This window comes from Euprymna scolopes, chromosome 32, assembly GCF_053919585.1.
Source record: "Euprymna scolopes isolate OS-2025 chromosome 32, ASM5391958v1, whole genome shotgun sequence".
NCBI classification, from domain to species: Eukaryota; Metazoa; Mollusca; class Cephalopoda; order Sepiida; family Sepiolidae; genus Euprymna; species Euprymna scolopes.
Window position 1 is genome coordinate 49,152,627 of NC_136513.1, and position 26,937 is coordinate 49,179,563.

General features: G+C 30.6%; 1 protein-coding gene across 18 annotated transcripts in view; it reads left to right on the forward strand.

Moving 5' to 3' along the window:
• LOC145256327 (uncharacterized) overlaps positions 1–26,937 on the forward strand; it is a 288,407-nt gene that overhangs the window by 212,261 nt on the left and 49,209 nt on the right. For 14 of the 18 annotated variants that reach the window (XM_080115098.1, XM_080115092.1, XM_080115089.1 and 11 more), the window contains one exon: positions 21,730–21,807. The exons of the other annotated variants lie outside the window; for them this stretch is intronic. In XM_080115098.1, coding sequence (XP_079971224.1) covers positions 21,730–21,807 — 78 coding nt within the window. The remainder of the gene's footprint in view (positions 1–21,729; positions 21,808–26,937) is intronic. 18 annotated transcript variants of the gene reach the window in all.

Genomic DNA, 26,937 nt, shown 5'->3' on the forward strand with positions numbered 1-26,937 from the left:
CAGCCACAATTAAATTCCCTAATAAACCTGTTAAAAGATGGTGAACCCTTAAAGTCAATTTAATTTGAGTTATCTCCCTTGTTTATCACAACTCTTGCATATTAAAACATACAATAAAATTTGATAATTTTTATTTTTACTTGTAATTATTTTTCTACTAGATCGTTTTTCGTAATTGAAAAGTTTTTTTTCTTTTACTAATTTTGACATGACACACAAGTTTGTAATGTTTTCACCTGAAATGTGTTAGTTTAAAAGATTTATGTAAACACACACCAAATTTTTTAATCTTTTTTGCATTTTATTTTTCTTTCTTTTTTTAGGTAGTGGCGCTCGTGCTACTAAAGTCCAAATTGCAAATAACCCAACTGACTTGAAAAAATGATGTCCCCTTTGCTGTTGCTTTTAGGCTATACATCTAAAAAGAAAAAAAAAAATTTCCTACACAGAATTGTGGTTGATCCGTTAGTCGACATGGAGATATAAAAATAGAAAACGTATGACTAGCTGTACTGACTTAGTATTTTTACCTTAATTTTTAGGTGCTTTTTCAGAAGCCCCTTTTATATTAAATAAAAATGCAGAAAACTTTATAATGTACATATGTAATGAATAGATCATATTCCAAAAATCATTTAAATTTATTTTTATTTTTACAGAAAATCATTTTTAAATGATTTAAACCAATTAATGGGAAATTGCAGGCATTACAAGGCTGATTTCTAAAATTTGAATCATTGAGTTATCTCCCTTTCTTCAAGATATTCATAAAATTTAATTATCTTGGTTAAAAATAAAACTGCTCGATCAGTTTGTGATTTTTTTGGAATATATTTTCATATTGTCATGCAAATGTACATACACATTTGTTTTTAGTTTTGTTAACAAAGAGGGAATTATGAACAAGAACCTTCTCGATTAGAAATGTAAGTTCAAAAACTGTTGAAATGAACCATTGTTGAATAATTGATTTTTAGTAAATATTTTAAAACTCTGAATTGCCGAGTTGCAAGACACAAGCAATTTACTTTCAACATGTGTAGTAGTAGTATTAGTGGCAATTTATTTTCAACATGTGTAGTAGTAGTATTAGTGGCAATTGCCATTCAGGAAATAAAAAGTTTCTACATCGTTGAGTTTCCATGCAAATAAGCTATTGTGGAAACTTTTTACATTTCAACAGAATCATTACTATAATAAGATATATATCTAAAATATAAACCTTATAACCCACTTCCCTTGTTTTATGCGTTAGTCCTCACATTCCATGAGCGGTGTTCCTGACAAAGGGGAAAGAATTCCTGTTTTCTGGATTGGAATTTATCCAAATAACACTTACCTTTGGCAAGTTTTTTCACTTTGAAGTATTTTGTTTTTTAATAGCTCCTTACATCAAGTTGCTTCATGCCTTGTCTGGAGCGATTTCCTTAAAATAAATTTTTTTCAAAAGTTGAATGAACACCGTTCCAACAACAATTCATACATTCAATTTTAGATTGACAATTTCTTTAAAATGCATATTCTGTCTGAAATTTTAGTGCATAAGGAAGGTCGTTTAGTTTAGAATTCTATGATATATCAATTCTTTTTTAAACTTATTAAAGGTCAAAGCACAATGCACATCGAATATAATTAATTGAACACAAGTTGCTATTTTATCCATAGTTGTATTAATAAAACAGTTCTGTGAAAAAAGATTTATGTACATTTTAGGTGAATTCCATTTAGATCCATTATTGCATTTGTCTGCAGAAGTGCATCACACATTATTGCATTTGTCTGCAGAAGTGCATCACACATTATTGCATTTGTCTGCAGAAGTGCATCACACATTATTGCATTTGTCTGCAGAAGTGCATCACACATTATTGCATTTGTCTGCAGAAGTGCATCACACATTATTGCATTTGTCTGCAGAAGTGCATCACACATTATTGCATTTGTCTGCAGAAGTGCATCACACATTATTGCATTTGTCTGCAGAAGTGCATCACACATTATTGCATTTGTCTGCAGAAGTGCATCACACATTATTGCATTTGTCTGCAGAAGTGCATCACACATCAATGATTGTAGCATTCTAATTTTAAAAGAACAAACGTTACTTTAAAAAGGTCAAAATAATGTTATTTTTTTTTCTTTTTACAAATGTGCCACCACTTATCCTTGATTCAATTTTTGCATTAATAATGGTTGATTAGATCGTTAAATTGTGGAGAATATTATGAGAGGATTGAAAATGATGAATGGAATGAATTTGGTTATGGGAAAAGGTTTATGTTGGGTATTTGTTAATATTGTGATATTGGATTTGAAAACAACGATGATGTAGTCTGCAGGGAATATGTTCCATCGATAAGATTTTTGAAAGAAACCGTGGTACTTGTGCAATATAATGGAATTTCTAACAAATGCATTTCAGGTAAAAACATGTATTTATGTGTCATGTCAAAAGTAGTATAAATTCCAAAAATTGTGAAAAATGATAGTAGAAAAATAATTACAAGTAAAGATAGAATTTACCAAAGTATCGAGTTTTATTGTGTGTTTTAATGTGGAAAAGTCGTGTGATCATTTCTGCATGACAAACTGACTTATTTCCCTTGCTTTCTTTGAAATCTGCCATTGAAAAATACAAAATGTCCGACTGTTAGTGTCTATGATTTTTTTTGTGAAAAATGTGTCTAGCACATCTATTGAATCAGTTTTCCTAAATTTTGAAATTTATAATTTTGACATGACACATAAGTACATAATGTTTACACCCGAAATGCATTTGTTTGGAATACCAAAAATGTTTATTGCATCGTAGCAAAATACCATTATAGCAAAGATGAAAATTGCTTAGATTAAAAAAAAAAAAAAAAAAATTCAATGATGAATTTTTTTTTTTTTAAATAGAATGAAACAGATAAATGAAAACCTTAATGTAAATTCCAACAAGTGTACGAAATAAAATGTGATGTTTATATTTTTATATATTTAAAAAAAAATTTTTCTGGACAAATTGGAAAATATAATTTTGATAATAAAAAATTAAAAAAATATATACAATACATATAAAAAATAAAGAATTTTTTAATTGCACAGCTGGGATGAGATCAGGTCCACATGCTTTTGAAGTGTGAAGGTTTTTTATGATAGCATGCACCTGAGCAGGGGTGATTTTTAGATCGTCTAGCGTGGCGTCTGTCCGCAAAGGAAAGTCAGGCAGGTGCTGGTTGGAAGGGTCCAGTGTGGAGTTTGAGGCAAACCGACTGGCAAGCATATTAGCCTTGTCGGTTTCTGAGCAAACAACCTCGTGATTGTTGGTTAGTAGGGGGAATTGTTGATTGCCCATTATTTACTACACTGTTGTAGATTTTCCAGAAGTCACGCACTCCTAATTTTTGTGCTTCGATGCGTTTTTTAGTGGTTTCAGTAAATTCTCTCTTAGCTGTCACTATATCTTTCTTAATGTTACTTCTAGATTCTATATACTTCTGTCTGTTTTAAGTGGACTTATGTCGATTAAATCTGCGGTATGCATGCTGCCTTTGAGCAATGGCAGTTGCGCAAGTAGAAGTAAGAGTGGGGCTTGCTATAAAATTTCCGCATGGGAACATGTGATTCAATTGCCGTTTTGAACCATTCAGTGGTCTCATTTGTGCACTGTTCAGCAGGAAGAGAAAAAATATTTCCCCATGGGGCATCTCTGATAAGATCTCTGATGGCTTCCCAGTCAGCCTTTTTATAATATCTTGTTTTGAGCACTGGCTCTTCAGTTTTGGGTCTAGAGTTTAGGGCGATTTCGACCATTATCACTGCATGATCAGCATTCCTGAGTGGGTTGTCAGCATTTGTTATACAATCCTCGGGAACTGTGGTCAGAAACAGACCTAGAAATGATGCGTGTTGTTCGTGCTGGTCAGAGAAACGGGTTGGAAATGTAACCATTTGTGATAGGGAGTGAGATATAGCGAAGCTATGTGTTGTGCTGCCCGCTGCATCTGTAAGTAGAGAATCCAAGCCAGTTTTTGTGGTGGGCATTAAAGTCACCAAATACATGTACTTGTGTGCTAGTGTTGAGGGAGAGTGCTGTGTCTATGCTGTCAGAGACTTTGTTTATTATGGTGCAGTCCTGGGTCGAGGGAGAGCGGTAGAGAAAATAAAAGTAGCTAATGTTATGTTGTATGTTTAGTCTAAAGCACATAAAGGCTTGATTGTCCGATTCTAGGTTTGTTTCTCTAGTCAAGGGAAGGGTGTTACAAATGTAGACTCCAAGTCCGTGTATATGTCTGTCAGTCCTTACGTCAGAGGCATGTTAAGGTAGTTAGAGGGGATGGAGGAGTGTAGGTTAGTCTATCTTAGTGCTAAGATATCCGGGGTATTTGTTAGGAGAAATACTTTGACATCATTTAAAAAGCCCACAGATGTTCATAAATGCCAGCCTCAAGGGAGAAGGCAGGTTAGTTTTGTTTGAGTTTGGGCCTGGTTTTAGCGTAATTTTTTATTGTACTGTCTTTTTTTTTTTTTTTTTTTTTTTTTTTTTTTTTTTAAGAGTTTCAGTTCAGGTAAGGGGTGCTGAACAAGTGGTTATGCAGAATACCAGACATGCAACACAAGCAGACCATCAGTTGTCCTTCCATCTACTAGGATTGTGGCCTTGGGATAGCCCACCGGGGATGAGTGCAGGGTTCCTTTCCATGCGCGACATGGCACTACAAACAACCCGATATTATACAACTGTTGATGGAGCAGCCGCTCTAAGCGCTACCAAAGAGTTAGAACTCCTGTACTACCAGTTGGGAACAGCAGTCAGGAACTGTCTATCCGGTACTCTCAACCCATCAGACGATGGTCAACTCAATCTACTTGTACGGGCATTATGACATTCAAGCACTCCCAAGTGCCCAGTTTAGGGGGAGGGATGTGTCGGGAGTGGGGACAACGGCGTTCATTGCTCAAGTCAGGAAACAAGATCGACCACTGAAGGTCTGTCGACTCTCTGTGATTCGACCTCTACGCCTAGCTAATAGGCAAAGGAGTATGGAAGCCTATCTACTCCTTAAGCAGTTTAGGTTTGCAGTCCGGTAATTTGTTTGAGTCATCAGCTCTAGGAAGGTTGTCATCCAAGACTGGAGAGGCCTTCCTCCCCTTAGGTTTAGCTTCAGAGTTTTCCTTCTAGACAGATGACCTGGGAAGATCTACGGGTCCATCAGCACCGAGAGGGTTTTCCCCGCACCTGGGTCCTAATCCAGGTATTTCTGCACCTCGCATTAGTGGTTAATGTTAACGAGTTAGTTTAAAAGGTTATATCAACTGAAAATTTATACTCCTCAAATTGCTATTTCATTGTTGGTTACTGGAGGAGGAGCTGAGTAAGAGTTCATGCAGTTGAAGCAGCTATATTTGCAAACAGGTCTGTTGGAAGGAGTTAACATGGTTTTTTTTTTTCTTTAGGTTAAAAAAAAAAGTTTCTTTTCTTATTTTTATGTTGGCTTAGGAATAGGATAATGCGTTGCAGAATAGCATGATATTACGAATTAACTAGAAAAAATTGTACAAGCTCTGGATATTTTAGATAGCAGGAGGGTTAAGTTGTATATTCAATAGATACAAGTAACGTTATTTTTGATATGAAGTACATTACAGTACAGGTATAATTGGGAGCAAATTATATGCTATGTCGTATACAGTATATATAGTACAGTAAATAGATATATGGGCAGATTTCCAGTCGATGCGAATATATGGAGATTGTAGGTATTAAGTAGGTTACCATTTTTAATGAAGATATCTTCAGCTTTCATAGTAGGCAGGCAAGCTCGAACCCATGAATGTGGAAAAAGGTGTTAAAAAAAAAATGGTAGTAGCGTGGGGAGGGAATCAACACAACAGTAGGCAGCCAGGGTGAAGAGAGGTGTTTAAAAAAAAAAAAAAAAAAAAATTTTTAAATAAAAACAAAAAATTGGTAGTAGGCAGGCAGGCTTGAACCCGTGCCATGAAGGCAAAGAAAGTGAAAGAAAATCTGACGTCTTAGCCAATGTCTTCATGACGTGACCGGAAGTCAAAAGCGTTGAAATTAATCGAAGTCAATCAAACGGTAACGATGACTTGCTAAAATGTCGGCAAAAAAAAAAAATCGACTCCTCCTGGTACAAAACGGACAATTTTTTAATATTTTTTGTCTGAGATGTTGAGCTTCAAAATGCTACCGGTCTTGTCAGGATCTGTTGCCTCTCAAAAGTTTTTGTAAGACATATAAACATGCACACATACATACATTTAAACAGACAGGTGAGATTTATATCATAAATAATTATGCAATTCCAATTTCTAATTTTAAAAATCTACATAAAAAAACTAATCTTTACTTTGAAAATATATTTTAAAAGTTTACATAAAAAGTATTTACTTTTAAATGCTTCTTTAAATATCTTGTAATAAAAATATATATTTTAATTTAAACCTTATAAAAATATTTTTCATGTAAACTTTAAAAAAAATTTAAAGACTGAAATATTATATATAACAAGATATTAAAACATTTAAAAGTGAAAACTATTTCATGATAATTTTTAAAATATATTTTTTACTATATAAAACTACTTAAAAACATTTTCAATGTAAGCAAAAAATTTATACTATTATTACATGACATTAAAAAGACAAGACTATATTTTTATGTCAATTTAAAAAAATATTTTTTTACTATAGAAAACCATTTTAAAAGAACAGAACATTTCAAAATAATGTAGAATAATCCAAGGTGACTGTTATTTTGATGTCTGTTCATCTGTGTCATGCAATTAAGTTAGAAAGTTGAAGAAAACAATTATATAGTTATTTAATTTCTCTCTTAAGGTCATTCCTTCAAGTAAACCCTTGAAGCTTGGCAAATGCTCCCTTGTATCGTTCTTGCAAAAAACATTTAAAATTGAAAACTTTTATGTAAATTTTTGAAAATATAATTTTTATTATATAAAACCATTCTTTATAATAAAACATTTCTAAATGAAGATTAAAAAAAAAAAAAAATTAGATGCTAATGTATTTTGTTAGAAATAAAACCATTCAAAATCATTTCAAAGTAAAGACTATTTTTTATGTAAAGTTTTTTAAATTAAACCAGAATGTATATATTAATACTGTAATACTTTTAATGTATATATGTATGCGAATGAACCCTTTTTCGGGGTCAACGGCCAACTAGAACTGTGTGTGTTGGGGTGGAGAGGGCTCCCGTAAGCCGTGGTGAAGGCAACCTTTCTAGGAGAAGCAAATCTCTGATTTAAAAAACCATAAAGCGGAAGACCAGTACCCGCATTAAGCTGGTCTGCAGTTTAACTTGTAACTGGCTATCTTGCTCTTGCTTGTTGCTGGATCTCAACATTTTGAACCGAGAGAGAGACTTAGCTGACCTACAAAGCTAAGACTTTGTAACATCATCTGTGTATAGATACTCCCTCAGGCATTCGTCTATTAAAATGGTCCTGTGACGACGAAAGTCATTTTTGGGCTCATGAACTTTTAAGTGTCTGAGGGAGTGGCACTCGTTTGACAAGACGTTGCAATCATCATCATGTATGTATGTATGCATGCATGTTAGGTGTCCAGATTATAAATGATTCGATTGGGAGATCCTATTCATTAAAAAGGAAGGTATAAGGTGATAAAATACAAAACATTGAATTAGTATATATAGACACTAATTTAATGTTTATAGCATGATATGGCCTTCTACCCCCCCCTTTTTAATAATAGGATCTCCCGATCACTGAAGACACAATGCAAACAAAAATAAAAAAAAAAAAATATGATGTCACTTTTGGGCCGGATGTGATACTAAAATATACCTTCTTGGTTTTCTTGGTATAATGATATCCTGGTATAATAATATCTTGGTATAATGATATTGTCAGGCTTGCAGTTGCGCCAGGCATCCATACAATAGAAATGTCACAGACTCCTGTGAGGATATTGGAGATAAACTGTAATAACCAGATATATTCTGACACTACATTAATCAGATTACTTAAATACTTTTGCAGTTTTAACAGAAAGGCTACAATAATATTGCAAGGTTTTCGTTCAGGCTGAACGTCTACAGAATGCAGAGCAGCAATATATTACATATGAAAGATGCCACTGTGGAATTTCCACAGGTCCTGCTATTATAGTTCACATAAGTATTAATCCGAATAATTTTCCTTGGTATAACACCTGTAAGATTTAGCAAGATTATAGACTATAGAAAGGAGTCAGAAAGAAACCATTTCATTTAAAATGCCTTCGTTCAGCCTTGAAAGACAGTGGATAAAAAAAAGACAGTGGATACTCTCTGTAGGGGTAGTTGCGCAAGTAATTGTGAGGCAAGGGTTGCGGAATCTCCAACCACACCTTTCCTGAATCGGCACTGTTTGGGTCCAGTTGCAAAGAGAAGTCCAGGATATCGGGAAGCAATGCAGAGATAAGTGGAGAGCACATACAGCACCCGGAAGTCCTAAATGGTCATTCATTTAATACTGACCAGGTTCAACGTTACTTAACTTCGCTGATCCAACGGGAACCAGTGTGTCAACGTGATTATGCTGTTATATTTAACATAACCAAAAAATCACTTTTGGCTCTAAATCGTAAAATATTCTGCACACTTTATCAGATGTTATTTCGGCTATGTCTCTCTGGGATGCAAAAAAGATAAGAGGGTAAAACAAATGAGGAAACTGCTATTAGGAATTGTTTGAGTTACTGATTTTAATCATTTTTTTTTAATCATTTTCTTTGTTCATTTCTTTTTGTTCATTTCTTTTTGTTCATTTCTTTTTGTTCATTTCTTTTTAATCAAGATATTTTCTACCTTCATTTGTATATCATCCATCAAATAATCTGTTTCTCAAATGGTGTTGGGATATCATCATTTTTATATTTGCCTTCAAAAGCTTTTTCGAGAATCACGCACATAAAAAAAAAATCTCTGTTCTAAAATTGCTACATATTTACAAACACTTGATGCATTTACTAAACTACGTATATTTAAATTTGCTCAGAAGTCTTTTTACTTAATTGTTTTCTTTTTTGATTTTAAGAAATAAATTTAAAAAAAAATAATTTAATTATTGTAGCGTTAAGTCATTCATAATCTGTCTAGCAAAACGCCCCCTGTGTGCTTCTCCCCCAAATCTGTGCTAGTTTAGAGTCAAAGATAACATTAAAATTTATATATTTTTTTCGGATCAAGTAAAGATTAGATACCCTGTAGCAGAAGACAAAGATTGGCGGACATTTCAAGTGGCACCGGTTGTTCGACCTTGACATTGCCAATGGTTGTTTGTGAACACGTCAATTAGCAGACATGGTCGAATGCAAGATTTTTAAAAAAATATATTTACAAAACTTTTAAAGATTTAAAAGAAAAAATATATATTTACAAAACATTTTCATTAATATTAAATATTTAGAAAACTTTTAAGGATTAAAAAACAAACTTTTTTTTCTATTTACACGAAACTTTTTAGTGTAAAAAAAACAAAATGAACGTAAATTTAACAAAATATATTTAAATAAACGGGTGTCTTTCTGAGGGCGTTTTTTTTTTTTTTTATATATTTACAGAATTTTAATAAAACTAATAATTATAATAAAAATTAAAAAAAAAAAAAATGAGCTATATCAATTACAAAACACTAGGAACTGAAAATTTCGGACGTTAAACTTACTTGTACTTAATTTGACTTGATGGAGAAGTAAGCAAATAGCAAGTTTTTTTAAATTTTTTTTTTTTTTTTTTTTTTTTTTAAATTAAAATTATAAAAAGATTTGTATCTTGTGATACTACACTTCATCTTTATAAAAATAAGTCATAAAAGATATGTGAATAAAATATATTTGTTAAAATCTCGATTGTTTTGCTTATACTTGTGATTTTATCATGCATAAAAATTGCCTTGGTCTAGAAGGATTTCTCTTTCACTGACCACCTGCATACATCGCACTTTAAATAAATATTACATTGTATTAAAAACGCATAAAGAAAGATTAAAAAAAACAAAAAAAAAAAACACACTGTACATAAAAATTAATTTTGGTCGCAAAAATCCGAACAAGTTATTTTATATTTGTTTCTGCCATTAAAAAGTTTAGTTATAATAATTTTATTTAAATTTTTTAAAAATTATGTATTTTTTAATTGACATCACAATTCTCAATTATAACGTCGGTTTATTTACTTATTTGGTATTATTTTATGACCTGCCCAAGCGTAGTATAAACACCCCCAACCACCCCATGTTAAGAACGGCTTTTGAGGTTGTGGGTGTTTATTCTGAAAGCTGTTCTTAACATAGGGAGGTTGGAGTGTTTATAATATGCTGGAACACGTCGTAAAAATTTACCATTTATTTATTTATATTATTATTATTATTAGTTTTATTAAAAATTCTGTAAATATATAAGAAGAACGCACTGAGAAAGACACCCATTTATTTAAATATATCTTGTTTAAATAAATTCGTTTTATTACTTGCATTAAAAAGTTTTGTGTAAATAGAAAAAAGTTTTGTTTTTTTTAATCCTTAAAAGTTTTGTAAATATTTAATATTAAAGAAAATGTTTTGTAAATATATATTTTTCTTTTAAATCTTTAAAAGTTTTGTGAATATATTTAAAAAAAAAAAATCTTGCTCATGAACATTCGACCATATCTGCTATTTGACGTGTTTACAAACAACCACCGGCAATGTCAAGGTCAAACAACCGGTGTCACTTGAAATGTTTTCCAATCTTTATCTTCTGCTATGGGGTTTCTAATCTTTACTTGATCCATTTTTTTCCCCTCAGTTTTAAATATTATTTTTTTAGTATTATGCTGATTTGAAGAAAAAAAGATACCAATAGGTGGTCATTTGAGAATACCAGGCATGGTATGTAAGACTTCAACTGGTGTGGCCACTTTGTTTGCCATCCGTTAACAAAATACTAAAATATTTTCCACGTCATGTTTTTATTTTTTCCCAAAGGCTTATTGTATTCACTAATATCCATTTCCAAAGGTGCATGCATAGAGAAGCTGTCTAACCACATTGATAAGTCTTGAAAAGATAAAATAGGTGTCTGGGATGGCATGTATATTTTATTTTTTATTAATATAAACAAACGTTTGAGGACTGGTTTCTTTTGTTGAAAGCAACCATTTATTAAGTCGCTTCACAAGGATTTCTAGTTTTAACCGACCCTTTGTCCAAATCATTAGCATGCCCAATGTCGCGACCATGTAAATCTGTTTATATTAATAAAAAAAATATCTTGCTCTTCTTTTATTGAGCACTCTTAATAACCTCATTCAATTCATTAGTTATCACTCTTGAATACCTTTAAATCTGGAGTGTGTGCATATATATATATATATATATATATATATATATATATATAAAAATAAAATAAAAGTTATATATATATATATATATTAGGTGAAGCATTTTGTATGGAGGAAATTACATATTTTCTACTAAAGTGTAAAGCAAGATTTTTCCATAAAAAGAGTTGAATCCTTCAGTACCAATGTTATAAATAAATTAAACAAATGAATACAGACCTTAGTTTATAAGCAACTAGTAGGGCTACTTAGTGTTGCCTGGAGCAAAAAATCCATCTCTTTTCCCCTCTCTTTGCCAGATCATTCCTTTCTGGGCACACACACACACACACACACACACATGTAACTCGCTTATATGGATTTCTTAGGAATGAGTTGGCATAAGGGAATTAACTCATTGATAAAAAAAATAAGAATTACTTCCCTTTAGTTAGTAAATAAAATGGCTGGATAACCAACCCTTCATCCTTGACCAAATCTGTGAAAGAATGAAAAATTAAAAAAAAAAAACAAAACCCAAAAACCCTGATATTCGGTCATGGATATGCAAGCGACTTCACGAAGTTTAACTAATTTGCATATTCCTTTGAAAAACGAGCTTTCATTAATTCATTTTATATGGTTTCTTATTAGATGATTGGTTTCATTTAATTGTTTCGCTCAGTTCTATTTACGCATAGTTTCTATATTGTGTAGAATTCAAGATAAAAATGTTCTAGCATACAAACCTGTTTTTATATATATATATTGATATATAAAAGTGAACTTGTGCGTGCAAAACGTTTTGTCTGTTGACCTTGGCAGTAGTAAATAAACTAACTTCTGATTATATATACATATATATTTTTAAATTGAACTTGCTTCATTTTTTTTTTTTTTTTTTTTTTTTTTTTTTTTTTGACATTTTTATCCATCTGGCAATAGTTCAGACATTAACGAGGAAAGCTGAAGAGTAAAATAATGATTAAGTCAGGAACACTGAATGTTTTGGATTCCAGATGATGTAATTTTTTTACTTTTGAAATCCATACTAATATGTGTGTGTGTGTATGTATGTATGTATGTATGTATGTATATATATATATATATATATATATATATATATATATATATGATGCAATATAATAATCAACAGAGAATTAGCTCTATAATAAATACAAAATCTACTTGAATTAAGATATATTTAAGCATACTTTATAACAGGGCAATGTTGGGTAACCTGCTAGTATATATATATATATATATATATATATATATATATATATATATATAAAGATTGCACATATGGTTGATTACAAAAAGGTGCAAATAAAACTTAATTTTACTTGAATATATTATGAAATTATTTCTTTTAGTATTTAATGTATAGGAATAGTCATTTAAACATACTTATATCGAAAACGTCTGTTCGTATTATTAGAGATTATGGTTGATTGTACATTTCATTTTAAAAGCTCTTTTAATAACTTTTAAAAAACTAATATATATATAATTTTTTCAAAGAAAGGTAAATAAGGAACGAATACAGATTTCATTTTTATTATTTTCTTCTGAATTTTTTTTTTTTTCTACAAAGGAAAATCAATCTTTAGTGGACGAATACAGAATTATCTCCCTTAAAAAGAAATGACAACTTTATGAAAATAACTGCAACGAGATAATTTATTTTCTGGAATGAATCAAGGCTGGCATTTTATTCTTAAAATGGATCAATTTTAAACAGAAATGGCTGTTCAGATGAAATATTGATTTTGTAGGACGGAATGTATTGATGACAAAAATCTGAGAATTCAACTAATTTTATTTTTTAAAGAGTGCCATCTTTTCTCCATAGAAATGTCTTATGGAATCAAAATACAAAATCTATTTATTGTATTTTGCTTTATCTAACCATTTGCACAAATAAAAAAACAATGCAGCTTCATGAAAAAAGAATCTGGTATTTTGGGAATAACATTGCTCTGCATGTTTTCGATTTGCTTTCAAGTTTTATCATTTTTTCTTTTTTTTTTTTTTTTGTTACTTATGTAGTTATTTGAAATAAAATGACTTATTTTTTTGCTTTCTGTTTAATAGAAGTCTTGCCAGTGTATACCAAAGAAAAGTTCCTTCCAATTAATATGTACTTAATTTCAGTTTGATTTTTAAAAAAATCTGCATAACCCCCCCCCTCCTCAACTATTCTTGAGTTTGAAAATATATTTTTAAAGTTTACAGAAAAATAGTCTTTACTTTTTTTTTTTTTTTCACATCTTGTAATAAGTTTAAAAAAAAAATTTTTCATATAAACTTAAAAAAAACATTTCAATGTATAGACGGTTTTTGTTATAAGATATAAAAAAAACATTTAAATATAAGGACTTATTTTAATGTAAATTTTTAAAATTATTTTTATTATATAAAACCATTCTGAAATTTTTTTTTTTTCAAAGTAAATACTAAAAAATAACATTTTTATGAAATAAAACTATTTCGAATAATAAGCATTTCAGTATAAAGATTACTTTTTGCGTAGAGTTTAAAAATTAAACTAATTACGTAAGTATTAATTACGAGGGACATTTCCTCAGTGTACACTGGCAAGATTGGCGACTTCTGCTAAACAGAAAGCGGAAGTCAAAAAAAGAAATTTTGAACATAACCACTTACATTGACAATCTTTATTTTCCGTTTGGTTTATTTGTTGCATAATCTATATTGAGATTTGAATAAAACAAAAATGCAAATTATTTTTTGTTGCTTTTTAATTTTTTTTCATTTTCATTACAATTGAATTATATTTTTAATTTTTTTAATTTTTGGAATCCTTGGAATGGATGCACAAATTTTATCTCTTTAAAAATTTTTCATTTTTTTCCACCGTCTTTGATTTTACATTCTTGTAGACTAATTGTTTCGGCAGACATATCCTCAATTTATCAATAGCAGACTAAATTCGAATTATATTTATTTGTAATGTTCTCTTTTCTAACATAGGTATGAAATGTTATAGTTTATCATAATGTCATGAAATTTAAAAAAAAAAAAAAAAAAAAATCATTTTTAATCACCTGTATTTGCTATACGGCAATTTTTATTTACTTTGATTTCCAAATGGTTAACTAATGAGAAATTGAAGGAGTTTGGTCACATCTTCGAAAACATTACACAAGTTTGATTTGGAAATGTGAAAAACCAAATGTTACAAAATATTTTTTTTAAATGATGAAAATCCTGAGACTTTCAGTGTAAAACACCCGTTTCAAAGAAGACTTGTTTATCTTTTTTTTTTTTTTATCTCCATTTTGCTGGTCGTATTAACCCTGAGTGGTTGGCCCACTCATTGAGAGAGAAAGCATATGTCCAGTGTTATTGCCGGTTGTTATAAGTCTGAAATTGATGTATGTTCTTCATGAGGGGCTGAAGAACCAACTTTTCAGAGTTAATACCACCAGCAAAATAAAGAAGAAAATAAAAAAACAATAACAAAAAATACTTTCTTTGAAAAAGGTGTCTTACACCAAGTCTCCCCCCCAAAAAAAAAAACTGATTTTAATCATGTAATAAAATATTTTATATCATTTGTTTATTTAACATTTTCAAAAAAAAAAAACATTCTAAATAATATATTCTTTAAATGGTTACAAATATTCTAAATAATATATTCTTTAAGTGGTTACATCAACAAAACAATGCCATGCATGCAATCAATAAAATTCACAATCCTTTCTGCAATCCATATTTGGTAAAAATAAACTTAGGTCTGTGACTTGTCCACCAATTTCCAGTTATTAATACCCACATTTTATCAAAATTGCAGATACATTTTGGTGATAGTCACTTATTAAACCATAATCATACAATTTTTATCTCAAAGATAATGTCTGTCAAAATAATCCGCAGATTAGTCTTGAAATGAAAATGATTACTACAGCAAAAATCATAGCAGTACCAAAAGAGTGAAATAGTTATCAACAATTTAACACATTCTTATCTCTATATTTGAGTCAACCGTTTTCTTGTCTCTATATTTGAGTCAACCTTTTTCTTGTCCCTATATTTGAGCCAACCATTTTCTTGTCCCTATATTTGAGCCAACCATTTTCTTGTCCCTATATTTGAGACAACCATTTTCTTGTCCCTATATTTGAGCCAACCATTTTCTTGTCCCTATATTTGAGCCAACCATTTTCTTGTCCCTATATTTGATATGCAGCATAACCATGTTAACACACAGGTTCCAACCAGATCACCAAAGTTAAGCAACGACGAGCCTGACCAGTTTCAGATGGGTGACTATTTAGGAATACTAGGTGCTGTATAGGGTAGCAGGACAACACTACTGTCGAAAGGAAGAGTAATGTGCTTCATTCCTTTCGTTAGTTTGTTGGGAAACTGTTGGGCAAGATCAAGAACCTACTTCAGACCCCTGATCAGGATAACATTAGATTATGGAAAGCAGGTGCTGTAATACGGAAGCAGTCAAGAATAATTCTGTTCATGGTTTCCTTGTTGTGCTGGGCGGAAGATCCCTTTCGGTATAATGGTCAGGATAATCACCCAATATAGACATAACTCGAACAGAAAGGAACTATGACCTACTATCTGTACAACTGCAAAGAAAGCTATGGCAATACATCGACCACTTTCGAGAAACATTGTGAATGAGGTTCTAAATGATGAGCAACAATGAATTCATCAATGCTTCAAAGAAAAGATTGATTGAGTTATAACTGTCAATGCCTGTACCAGACAGAACAATAATTTAATGTATAAATATTTGATCCAGTCTTTTCTCTATATATTTGAACCTTTTCTTGTCTATATATTTGATCCAGCCTTTTTCATCTGTTTGAACCAACTTTTCTCTTCTATATATTTAATCTGATCATTGTTTATTTACATAACTAGGTATGAACACGTGTTTATATATTTGTATCAGATTGACTCCTAACCTAATTTATCCATCATTATGCATTTTGTATAACATGACTGCTGAGTATAATTGCTTGTGATATGGATAATACAATTGCCTGCTTTCCCTTTCTTCATCCAAGAATAAATGCCTCGCTGCATTAAAAATAAGAACTTCTTTGATTCTTGTGAAAATGAACTTGGTTTTATTCTCAGAATTTTGAAAACTGATCTTTATGGAAAGAATTTTGCCAATATTTTTTCTCAATCTTTGTTGATAACAAAGCACACGAGTTGTATTTAGTGAAGTTAAAACTGTTGTATTTTATCCTTTTTACTTCATTGCCTGTATTTGATGACTGTATTTCACGGCTGTATTTGATGACTGTATTTCACGGCTGTATTTGATGACTGTATTTCACGGCTGTATTTTACCGCTGTATTTGATGACTGTATTTCACGGCTGTATTTTACCGCTGTATTTGATGACTGTATTTCACGGCTGTATTTTACCGCTGTATTTGATGACTGTATTTCACGGCTGTATTTTACTGCTGTATTTGATGACTGTATTTCACGGCTGTATTTTACCGCTGTATTTGATGACTGTATTTCACGGCTGTATTTTACCGCTGTATTTGATGACTGTATTTCACGGCTGTATTTTACTGCTGTATTTGATGACTGTATTTCACGGCTGTATTTTACCGCTGTATTTGATGACTGTATTTCACGGCTGTATTTGATGACTGTATTTCACGGCTGTATTTGAAATCTGTGTTTCACGGCTGTATTTGAATTTCAAATTTGTATTGCTGTTTATCCTCTGGTTTTTCATCACATCTGTACAATATGTATATATATATCATCACACTCCAATTCCATTAAAAAATGAGATCGTCCAATCATCAATGATGCAATCTGCAAATAATTAACTGGTTTTGCTAAGATAATGTTTAACTTTATCCATTTTGAAATTGTTTCCATCGCAAATTCCATTCTCCTATTGATTTAACCAGGTTTTAAGAATCAACTATTTGCATTCTTTTTAGTTTAATATAATTTTAATCCACATCTAAGAATTACAATTTTAATTGAATTAAAAAAAAAAAAAAATGGACATTCCTTTTATTTCAAGAATATTTAGTTGACAATCATTGTTACTGTATAAACAAAGACACTATTAATTTTTGAGCAAAGATAGTTTTGGAAGTCAATTTCTAAAAGCTGTCCACCACATGTCATTAAGCCAAAGATGATGATGGTGAAGTATTATTATTATTATTAGTAGTAGTATTATTAGTAGTAGTATGCTATATCTTTCATACCAATTTTACAAAGATGCAAAAATAATGCAAAAAAGAAATTAAAATTTAACTGGTTTCTCTGAAGACAAAAATGGCGATTTTACCCATTTTAAAATGAATTGTTCATAAATTGAATTTTGTAATCCAGTTTTACAAACCAACTCTTAACGTGCTTTTTATTTTAATACACATCTAAGAATTGCAAATTCAAATCCATAAAAACAACATTCGTTTTTATTCTTTAAAGAATATTTAGTTGAAAATTATTTTTATGGTAAGAAGGAAAATTATTAAAAACAAAAACTTTTATGGTAAAGAAATGAAAAGGTTAAAACGTTTATGTTAATTATTAAAAGAAAAAAAAAACAAAGCATTTGACTGAGAATTATTTTCATGAAAAAAAATACCTTTTCTTTCATAAACCTTAAATGTATATTGTATTTCTCTGGAAATATTATTAAAAGTAAAGTATACATATTGAGGAAGAAAGCAACTCTGGAATTTCAACAGGTTCCTGTTAATTATCTATATAATATTCTGCTTGTTCCTTTCTTAATTTAAGCTAAATACAATTTTTGAAAGCCAAACTGCTTAAAAAATATAAATGAATAAAATCACAAAATTTAGTCTTAAAAAGGCCAATATGGCAACTCTGGACAAGAATCTGAGAGTGATCTCCCTTTTTGATGTAGCCTCATTTTCGAATATGATAATAATAATAATATGATCATTGTTGTGATAGTGTGAGAAAAGTAGTAATTCCGATGCGCAGTGAAACGTTATGTAAAAAAAAAAAAGGAACATTCGAAAGGAACAGGGCAAAAAACGTTGTCTGCTTATAGGTGCTGGACTGAAGGAGTAAATTAAAGATTCTCTTACAATGTGATTTTCTTGTTTATCTTGAACTATGTAGCACCATATTACTTTCTGATTATTTGTTAGTACTTATTAATTTATCTAATTGGGTTCAGTTCTATATTTAAAACACAATGGAAATTATTTTCATAGAAATGTTGATAAATTCATGTTTGCTGCATGTTATTGTTTTTTTTTTTTCTGTCCAAAATACTCATTTTCTTTCGCTATCCAGAAAAAAATATCAGATTTACAAAAACATTTTTGTTGATTAAATATATTTCTCATATCGTGGAATTTCCACGACTCCTGCTGACATATACCATATTTGGTGCTTATTCATGTCAAAAGAAAAAATAAAACTTCCTAACCTAAATCAACTACCATGTAATATTCTTGTAAGACGGACACACATGTAGACGTCTTTACTTCTTTTAATCATATTTTGTTGTTTTTGATACCATTTTTTTTTTTTTTTTTTTTTTGAATTCTTAAATCTCTTGAATGAAAGGAGAAGATTCAATAATGATTCAATAATTACCAAGGAAAAGGTTGGCAATATAGGGAAAGTTATAAGAATAAGATTGATTCTTTGAGAAGATCATCAGGATAATCCTCCGATATCAGAGAGCACTTTAGTTTTCCCATTCCCTCTCTAAACATTCTCAATATTTTATCTCTCACTGGTGCACTATAAAGCAAGAATCAAGTTAAAAATGAAAACCTGAAACCAACGTTTTTAAGCCGTTCGTATTATAATTCATTTCACTGTTGGGATGGGGGTATCGTCAGGTGCTTTTAGCTGGCTCACCACTTGTATACTGCGAAAATGAGATATATAGTCTTGGGAGTTTCTTTTAAAACGATTTAAAAAAAAAAAAGAAAAAAGTCCTTCATTGGATTATTTTGTCAGTAAGTCAATTAATCTCCCGTATTGCTGAATAGTTTTACTTAAACAAACAATAATACCAATGTTTTTAAAGGGATTATCAGTTGTTTACCATGAAATACTGTTTCAGGATTTAAAAATAAAACTCTGTGTATGTACTCTCATTCTTGACATATATATATTCAAGGATGAGAGTTCAAATAAAACTGTGTGTGTGTGTGTGTGTATATATATATATATATCTCCACTAACCGAGAATAAAAACCACATATATATTATTGGTATATGAACATTACTGAATTTTTATATATAAAAAATTTTGGTTTAAAAAAATATATGAATAAGATAGATATAATCGTGTAATCAATAGAAGTTTACAAGGTAAATGTAAAAGTAAGCATTAAACGTATTAATGTTTATATTATCCTAACAAAGTAAAAAAAAACTCGATTCGCCAGAAGTAGAGCTTAACACCATAAGTATAAATAAAAACTGTAAATCAGAAATTTACGTGTACAAATTTATTTTTCGACAGAATACTTCCAATAAAAAAAAGGGGGGGGGCAGTTATCCTTATTTCGCTGAGTTTCAAAGAATGTAATGTTCTTGTCAGAGGACAGAAACTGGCTAGCAGATTATATAGCACGGAGCTAGATTCTGCTGGTTTTAGCATTTTCTGAAACTGCATTTTATGATGGCGGTCATAAAATGTATAATTATGCTTGTAAAATAATGTTTGTGTAACAATTGTTTTTAGAAATGCTTGTATAAAATTTGTTGGAGTATAAACAAACAAGAAAGAGGCGGGAAAAGAAAAATTCCAATAAGGATATTTCGAACCCCTTTTTTTTTTTATTGGAGGTATTCTGTCGAAAAATAAATTTGTACTGTAAATTTATGATTTACAGTTTTTTACTTATGGTGTGTGTATATATATATATATTCGATGGATTCTTGCATTGTAAGGCAAGTTCATTTAATTTAAAATGCAGATAAAGTCCATTTGATACTTTGCGTATAAGTTCTGGAAAAAAAAAAAAAAGAAAGAATGAAGACGTGCTATGTTAATGAGAAAGATTTTATTTAAAGGAAGTGAAATTTAAAATATGTTTGTTTTTTTTCTATGTTCGGATAAAGCCCAAGTTGTGCAAAATTATGCCAAAGCAAATTATATGCCAATGCAGGTGACTAAAATAATTGTGCATAAAGTGTAATAATAAAAGACCAACATTTTGAAAATGAATAAATACTTGTGTGTCTGTTTCTTTTAACATGGTATCTTTAAGAAATTATTAAAAGCTCTAATATCACACTATTGAGCTATTTATTCATATGTCAGCCATATTGTAAAACAATATGGCTGACGAGAGCCTAACATTATTTACCATTAACTAGTCTCCCTTATGTTAGGCTTGAAACCGACGGTACCAATGGTTTTCTGACCTTCTGTACAGTTTAAATCAATAAATATTAAGCTCGTATATTGAATTTTTTTCTTTGTAATCGAGCACTTTGATGGAACTCTTTCCCCAAAACAGTGAACAAGTATATATATATATATATTGGTTGTATCTATCTGGCATTGCTTTGTGAATCTTTATACTTTCATTTGTTTCATATTTTATTTTTACCAAATTCGTTTTAAAATTAAATTAAATTAATGTATTGGTTAGTCTTTTAATTTTTAATCCAACCAAATTGTTATAAAAGTATAACTTTCATGAGGTAATATTGTTTTAATTTTTTATTGAATTATTGGATGTAAATAGCTTAAAAATCTTTTAACCTAAGAATTTGCTTAAAAAAAAAAACAAAAAAAAAAACATTGTAAAGTCAGTTTAAATGACTGTCTATTGGACAGTTTAAATGTTTAAATGTTTCCAAATTCTTTTCATATTTTGAAGGATAACAAAGTAATTCTTTTCTTTTTTTTTATTTTAAACAAAGATTGAAATGGTTGACTTATTTATGAAGAGACCGAAATGCATTCTGACGTATTTAATCTCATTATGAAATTATTTTTCTTAAAATTAAATTTTAAAAGTTATATTATTTCACACTTTTACATTTTTTTTTTTTGAACGGTGCATTAAAAAGAAAACACTGCAATAAGTTCTTTCTTTTAAATTCTTTTATTTTCTTGTCTCCATTTTGACAACGTTCAGCCGATTGTATTGACTATGTTTGAAGATATGAAAAAACAAAAACATAAAACAAAAGATGTTGATTGCAAATGACATCTTTTTCCGTTCTTCATGCCACATCACTTTCCTTCTTCTTCGTCCTCGTTGATCATCTCTTACCTAATTTCATCTTCAGCCTACTCATCAGCATCCTCATCAGCATCCTCATTCTCATCATTTCAAAGTTCTTGTTTTTCTCTCTATATCCACTTAAGTCAATTCCTGCTTTTCTTTCTCTCTTGTTAGCTGGTCGAATTGGCAGTGGTCGCTTTGACCGTGGCGAAAGAGATGACCGTCAAAGGGGCGACGCCCCCGGATCAAAAGGTATAAGCATCCTCTGGCGTTTATCTTTTACTGGTGCTAAATATTTACTGCATGTCATTATTGTGGGTGCTGCTGCTGCTGTTGTTGTCACGTGTTTGCCATTAAAAAAGAAAGAAAAATTGATCACGTTAAGAATTTAAAAAAAAACAAAAAATGTAACACTTGTTTTTACCTTGCCATGCATGTTGCGCATGCCGATAAAAAAAAAATTTTTTTCTATTTATTTATTTTTTTAATTTTTTTTTATTTATTTATTTTTTTTTCGTTTTTTGAGATAATTTTGATTGTTCTAACTATTATTCTCATCTGATTGTTCTTTTGGACCAAGTGCGAAATAAGGATCCCAGAATCTGACAGGCTCAAAGGGAACACTTTTCAATTGATATCGGTTGAAGGCCAACGCACGTGTTATTTGTAAACAAACATACACAACTTGAGTTGTGTGTTTTGTTCATTGAGTTTAAATGTTAAGGAAAGATTTAAACAAAAATAGTGGGGGGGGGGGTAAATATATTTTTATGTAGGGTGCATTTTTTTCTGGGGAGAGAGCTCTCCTTTTTTTTTTTTTCTTGTTTTTTGTTAACACTTTTCAATAAACGAATGTAGAGAAGGTCTTATCGAATTTTAAAATGAATTCATTCTCTACGATTATTCAATTTTTTTCTTTTAGATATTTAAGAAAAACATGAAATATTATTTTTTTAATGCAGGCTGCATTTTTTATTTTCTTGGTTCTCATGCGCTTTTTGCATCCCTGTTTCTACTCTCGTTTTTTTTGCTCACATAACTCTATTCTGAATTCATAGCAGTGTTTGTTTAAAAATGATATGTGCATTAGAAGTCAATGGGTGTCAATGTAAATAAAAATCTCCCCTTTGAGTCTGTCAGTTTCTGGGGTCCTTATTCCATATTTTGTCCATTCTTTTGTTATTTTCACATTTCGAATCGTATAAACAACAGCCTTCTTCAGGTGCATCTTTTCGAACATAAGAATCTTATGGAATTCCAAATTGAACCTTTTGAACCAAGCAGACCTATAGCACGATGGATAAAGGCATTGAGTTACAATCAGTTTGAAGCGGCAGTGTTATTTATTTTTTTTTTATAGTTCAATCCTTACTACAGGCGATAATTATTAATGACATAGCATCCTTCCTGAGAGCTAATTGTTCAAGCTCCTTAAAGACATTCATAAGCGACATGAATTGAAACAAATACAATGAGGACATTGCTAAAACTGCTGCAAAGAAAGTGGGCTTCCTCTACCATGCTAGAAAATTATTCACACCTATATATTTAAAAAAAAAAAAATCATTCTTCATGTGCATTTTTTTCAAACTTAGGAACCGAATGTAACACCTGGTTGTGATCGTTCTGCATATCCGTCGGTTCATCTGGTCAGCATTGCAATCAAGAATTCTCTATCAAAAACAAAACGGAAAAATAAATAAATAAACTGCAAGTCCATATTCTAAATAAATGATTTCTTGGAGATTACAGATAGTGCTTGAATGGCAGACTTACAAAATAATGTTTTCCTGGACAGACCGAGATACACAAGCCCCAATACGACTGAGAGCCTTAAAGGTCCAACTGGCTCAGAGAGAAACAGTGGTTGAACTGCTTTGTAGTTCTCCAAAAAAATTCAACTGGTTTCTCTCCAACGACCAACTCCTCTTCGTCCAGGATCTCTTCACACCTGACTGATTCTGGCATTTTGATGGCGGTCAGAGGAGACATCCACTGAGGACTGTCTCTTCATAGGGGTTTTATCTAGAACCCATCTAGGAAAATTATTTTTCCCACAAAGGCAGATCCTAGCATGACTTTCTCATAAAATGAAGCACACACTTTTTAAACAAAGAGAATATCTCTTGAGTGGTCTGACTTTGGCCAGGGATATTTTCAGTTTTCTGTGCTCCCTTCCCCTCTTTCCTTGAAATCTAACAACTACATCCATCCATCATTCACAAGCACTAGGACATGTTTACACGAGATTGGAATTTCAAATTGAACCATGTGAACTTGTGGTACGATGGATAAATGCATTTGTTTTTTTTGTTTGTTTTTTGTTTTTTTTGAAAGTTTTAAGGTTAAATCTTTGTTATAGGTGATAATAATTAAGAATAAAATAAACCCTAAAAATTACTCAACACTTCTATCCAGTCATAGTTGATGGAACAAGAACAATCTACCCTGGTGGATTAAAAAAAGGGGTTCCGTGTAAGTTCTTGTGTACGAAAAGATGCACCTGGGTATGGTTGAAGGTTACATTAGCCGAAACGTTAAAATAACCTTTTTGTGTTTTTTTTTCTTTAATCGTAATGAATTAAAACTTCTGTTCAGTCATGGCTGCCTTTCACTGCAATGAAAAAAAAAAAAAAATAAATAAATAATTGAAAAAATTTCTCTAAATTTAACAAAGAAACTTTAAGAAATCGTCATATACAGAGAAAATATTTAGCTGTTGCATAAAGAAGTATGTATACCGATCAAAAATACTCAGCATATATTTTTTAGTAATGATATCCGCAATATGAAAATATTTTGTGTTGGATTATTTGGACTACTATTCTTGTCTTGATTGTTATATTTACAACATTTTCGACAATATAACGTTTGACCTGCTTCATGAGAATCTTTTTGAACTTGAGAATTTTTTAGTGGAACTCTCTGAACCTATATAAAATTCAAACTAGACCTTGTCTATATTTTCTCTGTTAAAATATATATATATAAAAGTGAAATTGTCTGTGTGTCTGTACATTTCCCTACCAAACTACCTGGTCACGATGAATGGAATGAGAATATTTTAATCCAGGAGTCTTGAAAATTTTAAAACGGAGGGCCATATTGCTGACTTAAATAGCTATGCAGGCCAAAATAAAAAAAAATATGACTAGAAAGTGTTTCATATGGTTTTTCTCATTAGCTTTGCTTTTTTACTAAAACTGGTTCTCCAAAATTTCATTCTTTTAATAATTTTCTGAATAAAAAGAAAAAAAAACCCACTATTTTCACATATTTCCATTAAAAAAAATTTTTTTATGAATATTTTTACGTTTTCCATAAGAGCTCTGCGGATTGGATTAAAGACTTTAGCGGGCCAAATCTGGCACACCGGTTGTAATTTGGAGACCCCTGCTCTAATCTGTAAAGAGGATAGGTTGATAAATAGTTTGAATAAAAATTCCATGGAAGTTCATGATTTGTGCGTAAAGATTCTAAAGTTCAACTAAAAGGTTCATAAGTTCAAGATGTACCTAAGATGACTGCAAGATGAGAATAATAACTCGAAAATCCAAATAATACAATATGAAAATATTTTTCAATTAAGTGTTTTTCCATAAAAAAAAAGCATGGCTTCATTTTTAATTTTGTTCATTTTCAATTTTGTCAAAGTTTAATTGATGTTTTTTTATGTTCGGAAATTTCGCAAGAAAATCTTTTTTTTTTTTTTTTCACTTTTCACATTGAGAAACTTCACAAGATTTAAAATTTTTATTTGTATGTTGGGAAATTTCGAAAAATTTGAAATCTTTTTTTTTTTCGCTCGTTAGCATCACGTTGAGTGATAATTCTTGCATATTTAAAAAATTCTATTGGAAAAATCTTTTTTTTTTTTTTCTTTTTTTTTTTAATAATTCCAGGTAAAGAACCCATCATTCTAATATGATAAAATCTTTCAATATGGAAATTAAAGAGAAATTGCTTACCTGAAACCATTTACATGCACATAGTTTGGTACTTATGCAGAATAAGGATCCTGCTATTGTCAGAATTTTCTGCGCCGTTTATGTAAAATGTTGAAATGTGTTGAAAACGCTGAGTCAATGAAATTGCTGCAGCCAATATCATTTAACAGGATTCGTACAGACTTGAATTTTGACTTTTTGCCTTGAAAAGACCTTATTTCTATTATTACTTTGAAAAATCCTTGAAAATATGAAGAATGTCTTGAAAGGCCTTGAAAATTGTATTCTTTATTGTTGTGGTGGCATCCACTCATTTACATATGTGAATAATATTACACATAAATAACAAGACTCGGTTAGTCTGAGTGTGTGTTAACCAGAAGCCACCGAAGGCCGAGCCGAGAGCAGATATCTTCTCTAGCCAAGACTCTCTTACTTGACAGCCATTATGTAAATATACTGTAAATATACTTTTCCTAATACACTTCTTATTGATCTACCTTTGTTTGTTGAGTCTTCATTTGTATTGCCTTATACATTATTTGGTTTAACCTGCAAACATAACAGTTGGCGACGAAGATGAACGTCAAACATAACATTTATGTTCAGTAAAAATTTGTCAAAATAAATACTATTAAGTTATTTTTTAAATCTTCCTCTATTTTTGCTTTCATTTATAATGTAATTTTTTGGAGGGAGGGAAGTGTAGTGGTGGCTGCCATAAATAAAAATGCCCCCTCCCCCCCAAAAAAAACAAAAAACAAAAATAAGAAACCTTTTCTTCTACAGACTAGACTTTCCAATTTTGAAAAGTCCTTGAAAATGGACATTAAAAATACGTACGGACCTTGTTTAAGAAAACATTTGTTTCTCATGATAAAATTAAGATCATAAAAGAAAAATTCATTAAAAAATCAAGAAAAATTGTTAAAAAAAATTATCTATTGGTTGTTTATTAATAATAATACCTGTTCATGAAGCTTACCTTACAATTTTATTTTTCTTGATTTTATTTTTCTTGATTAATTTTCGTAAAAATTGTTCATTCAATGTAGGGTTTGTTTTATAACAAATATTGGTACGAAAGAGTGATCAAAAAATCGCTTCTGTGGTACCAGTCTTCAAAAATTCTGGTCAAAGAACTGATCCATTAAATTATCACCCCATTAGCCTTCTCTCGCTCTTCACCAAAATATTTGAGTCCTTAATTAATCAAGCCCTAGTCCAACACCTTACAACTGCTAAACTCCTGATTGACAAACAATATGGATATATATTATTGGAATTGATTATTGAGATGAGTATTATTCATTAATTTTATTTATTGCGGACCATTATTCTCATCTTTTCTTAGTTGTTTCACAACGTTTCAGCCAACTATTCCTCTGGCCTTCGTCAGGTGGTAACCGCGACGGGATAGGAACTCTGAATCTCC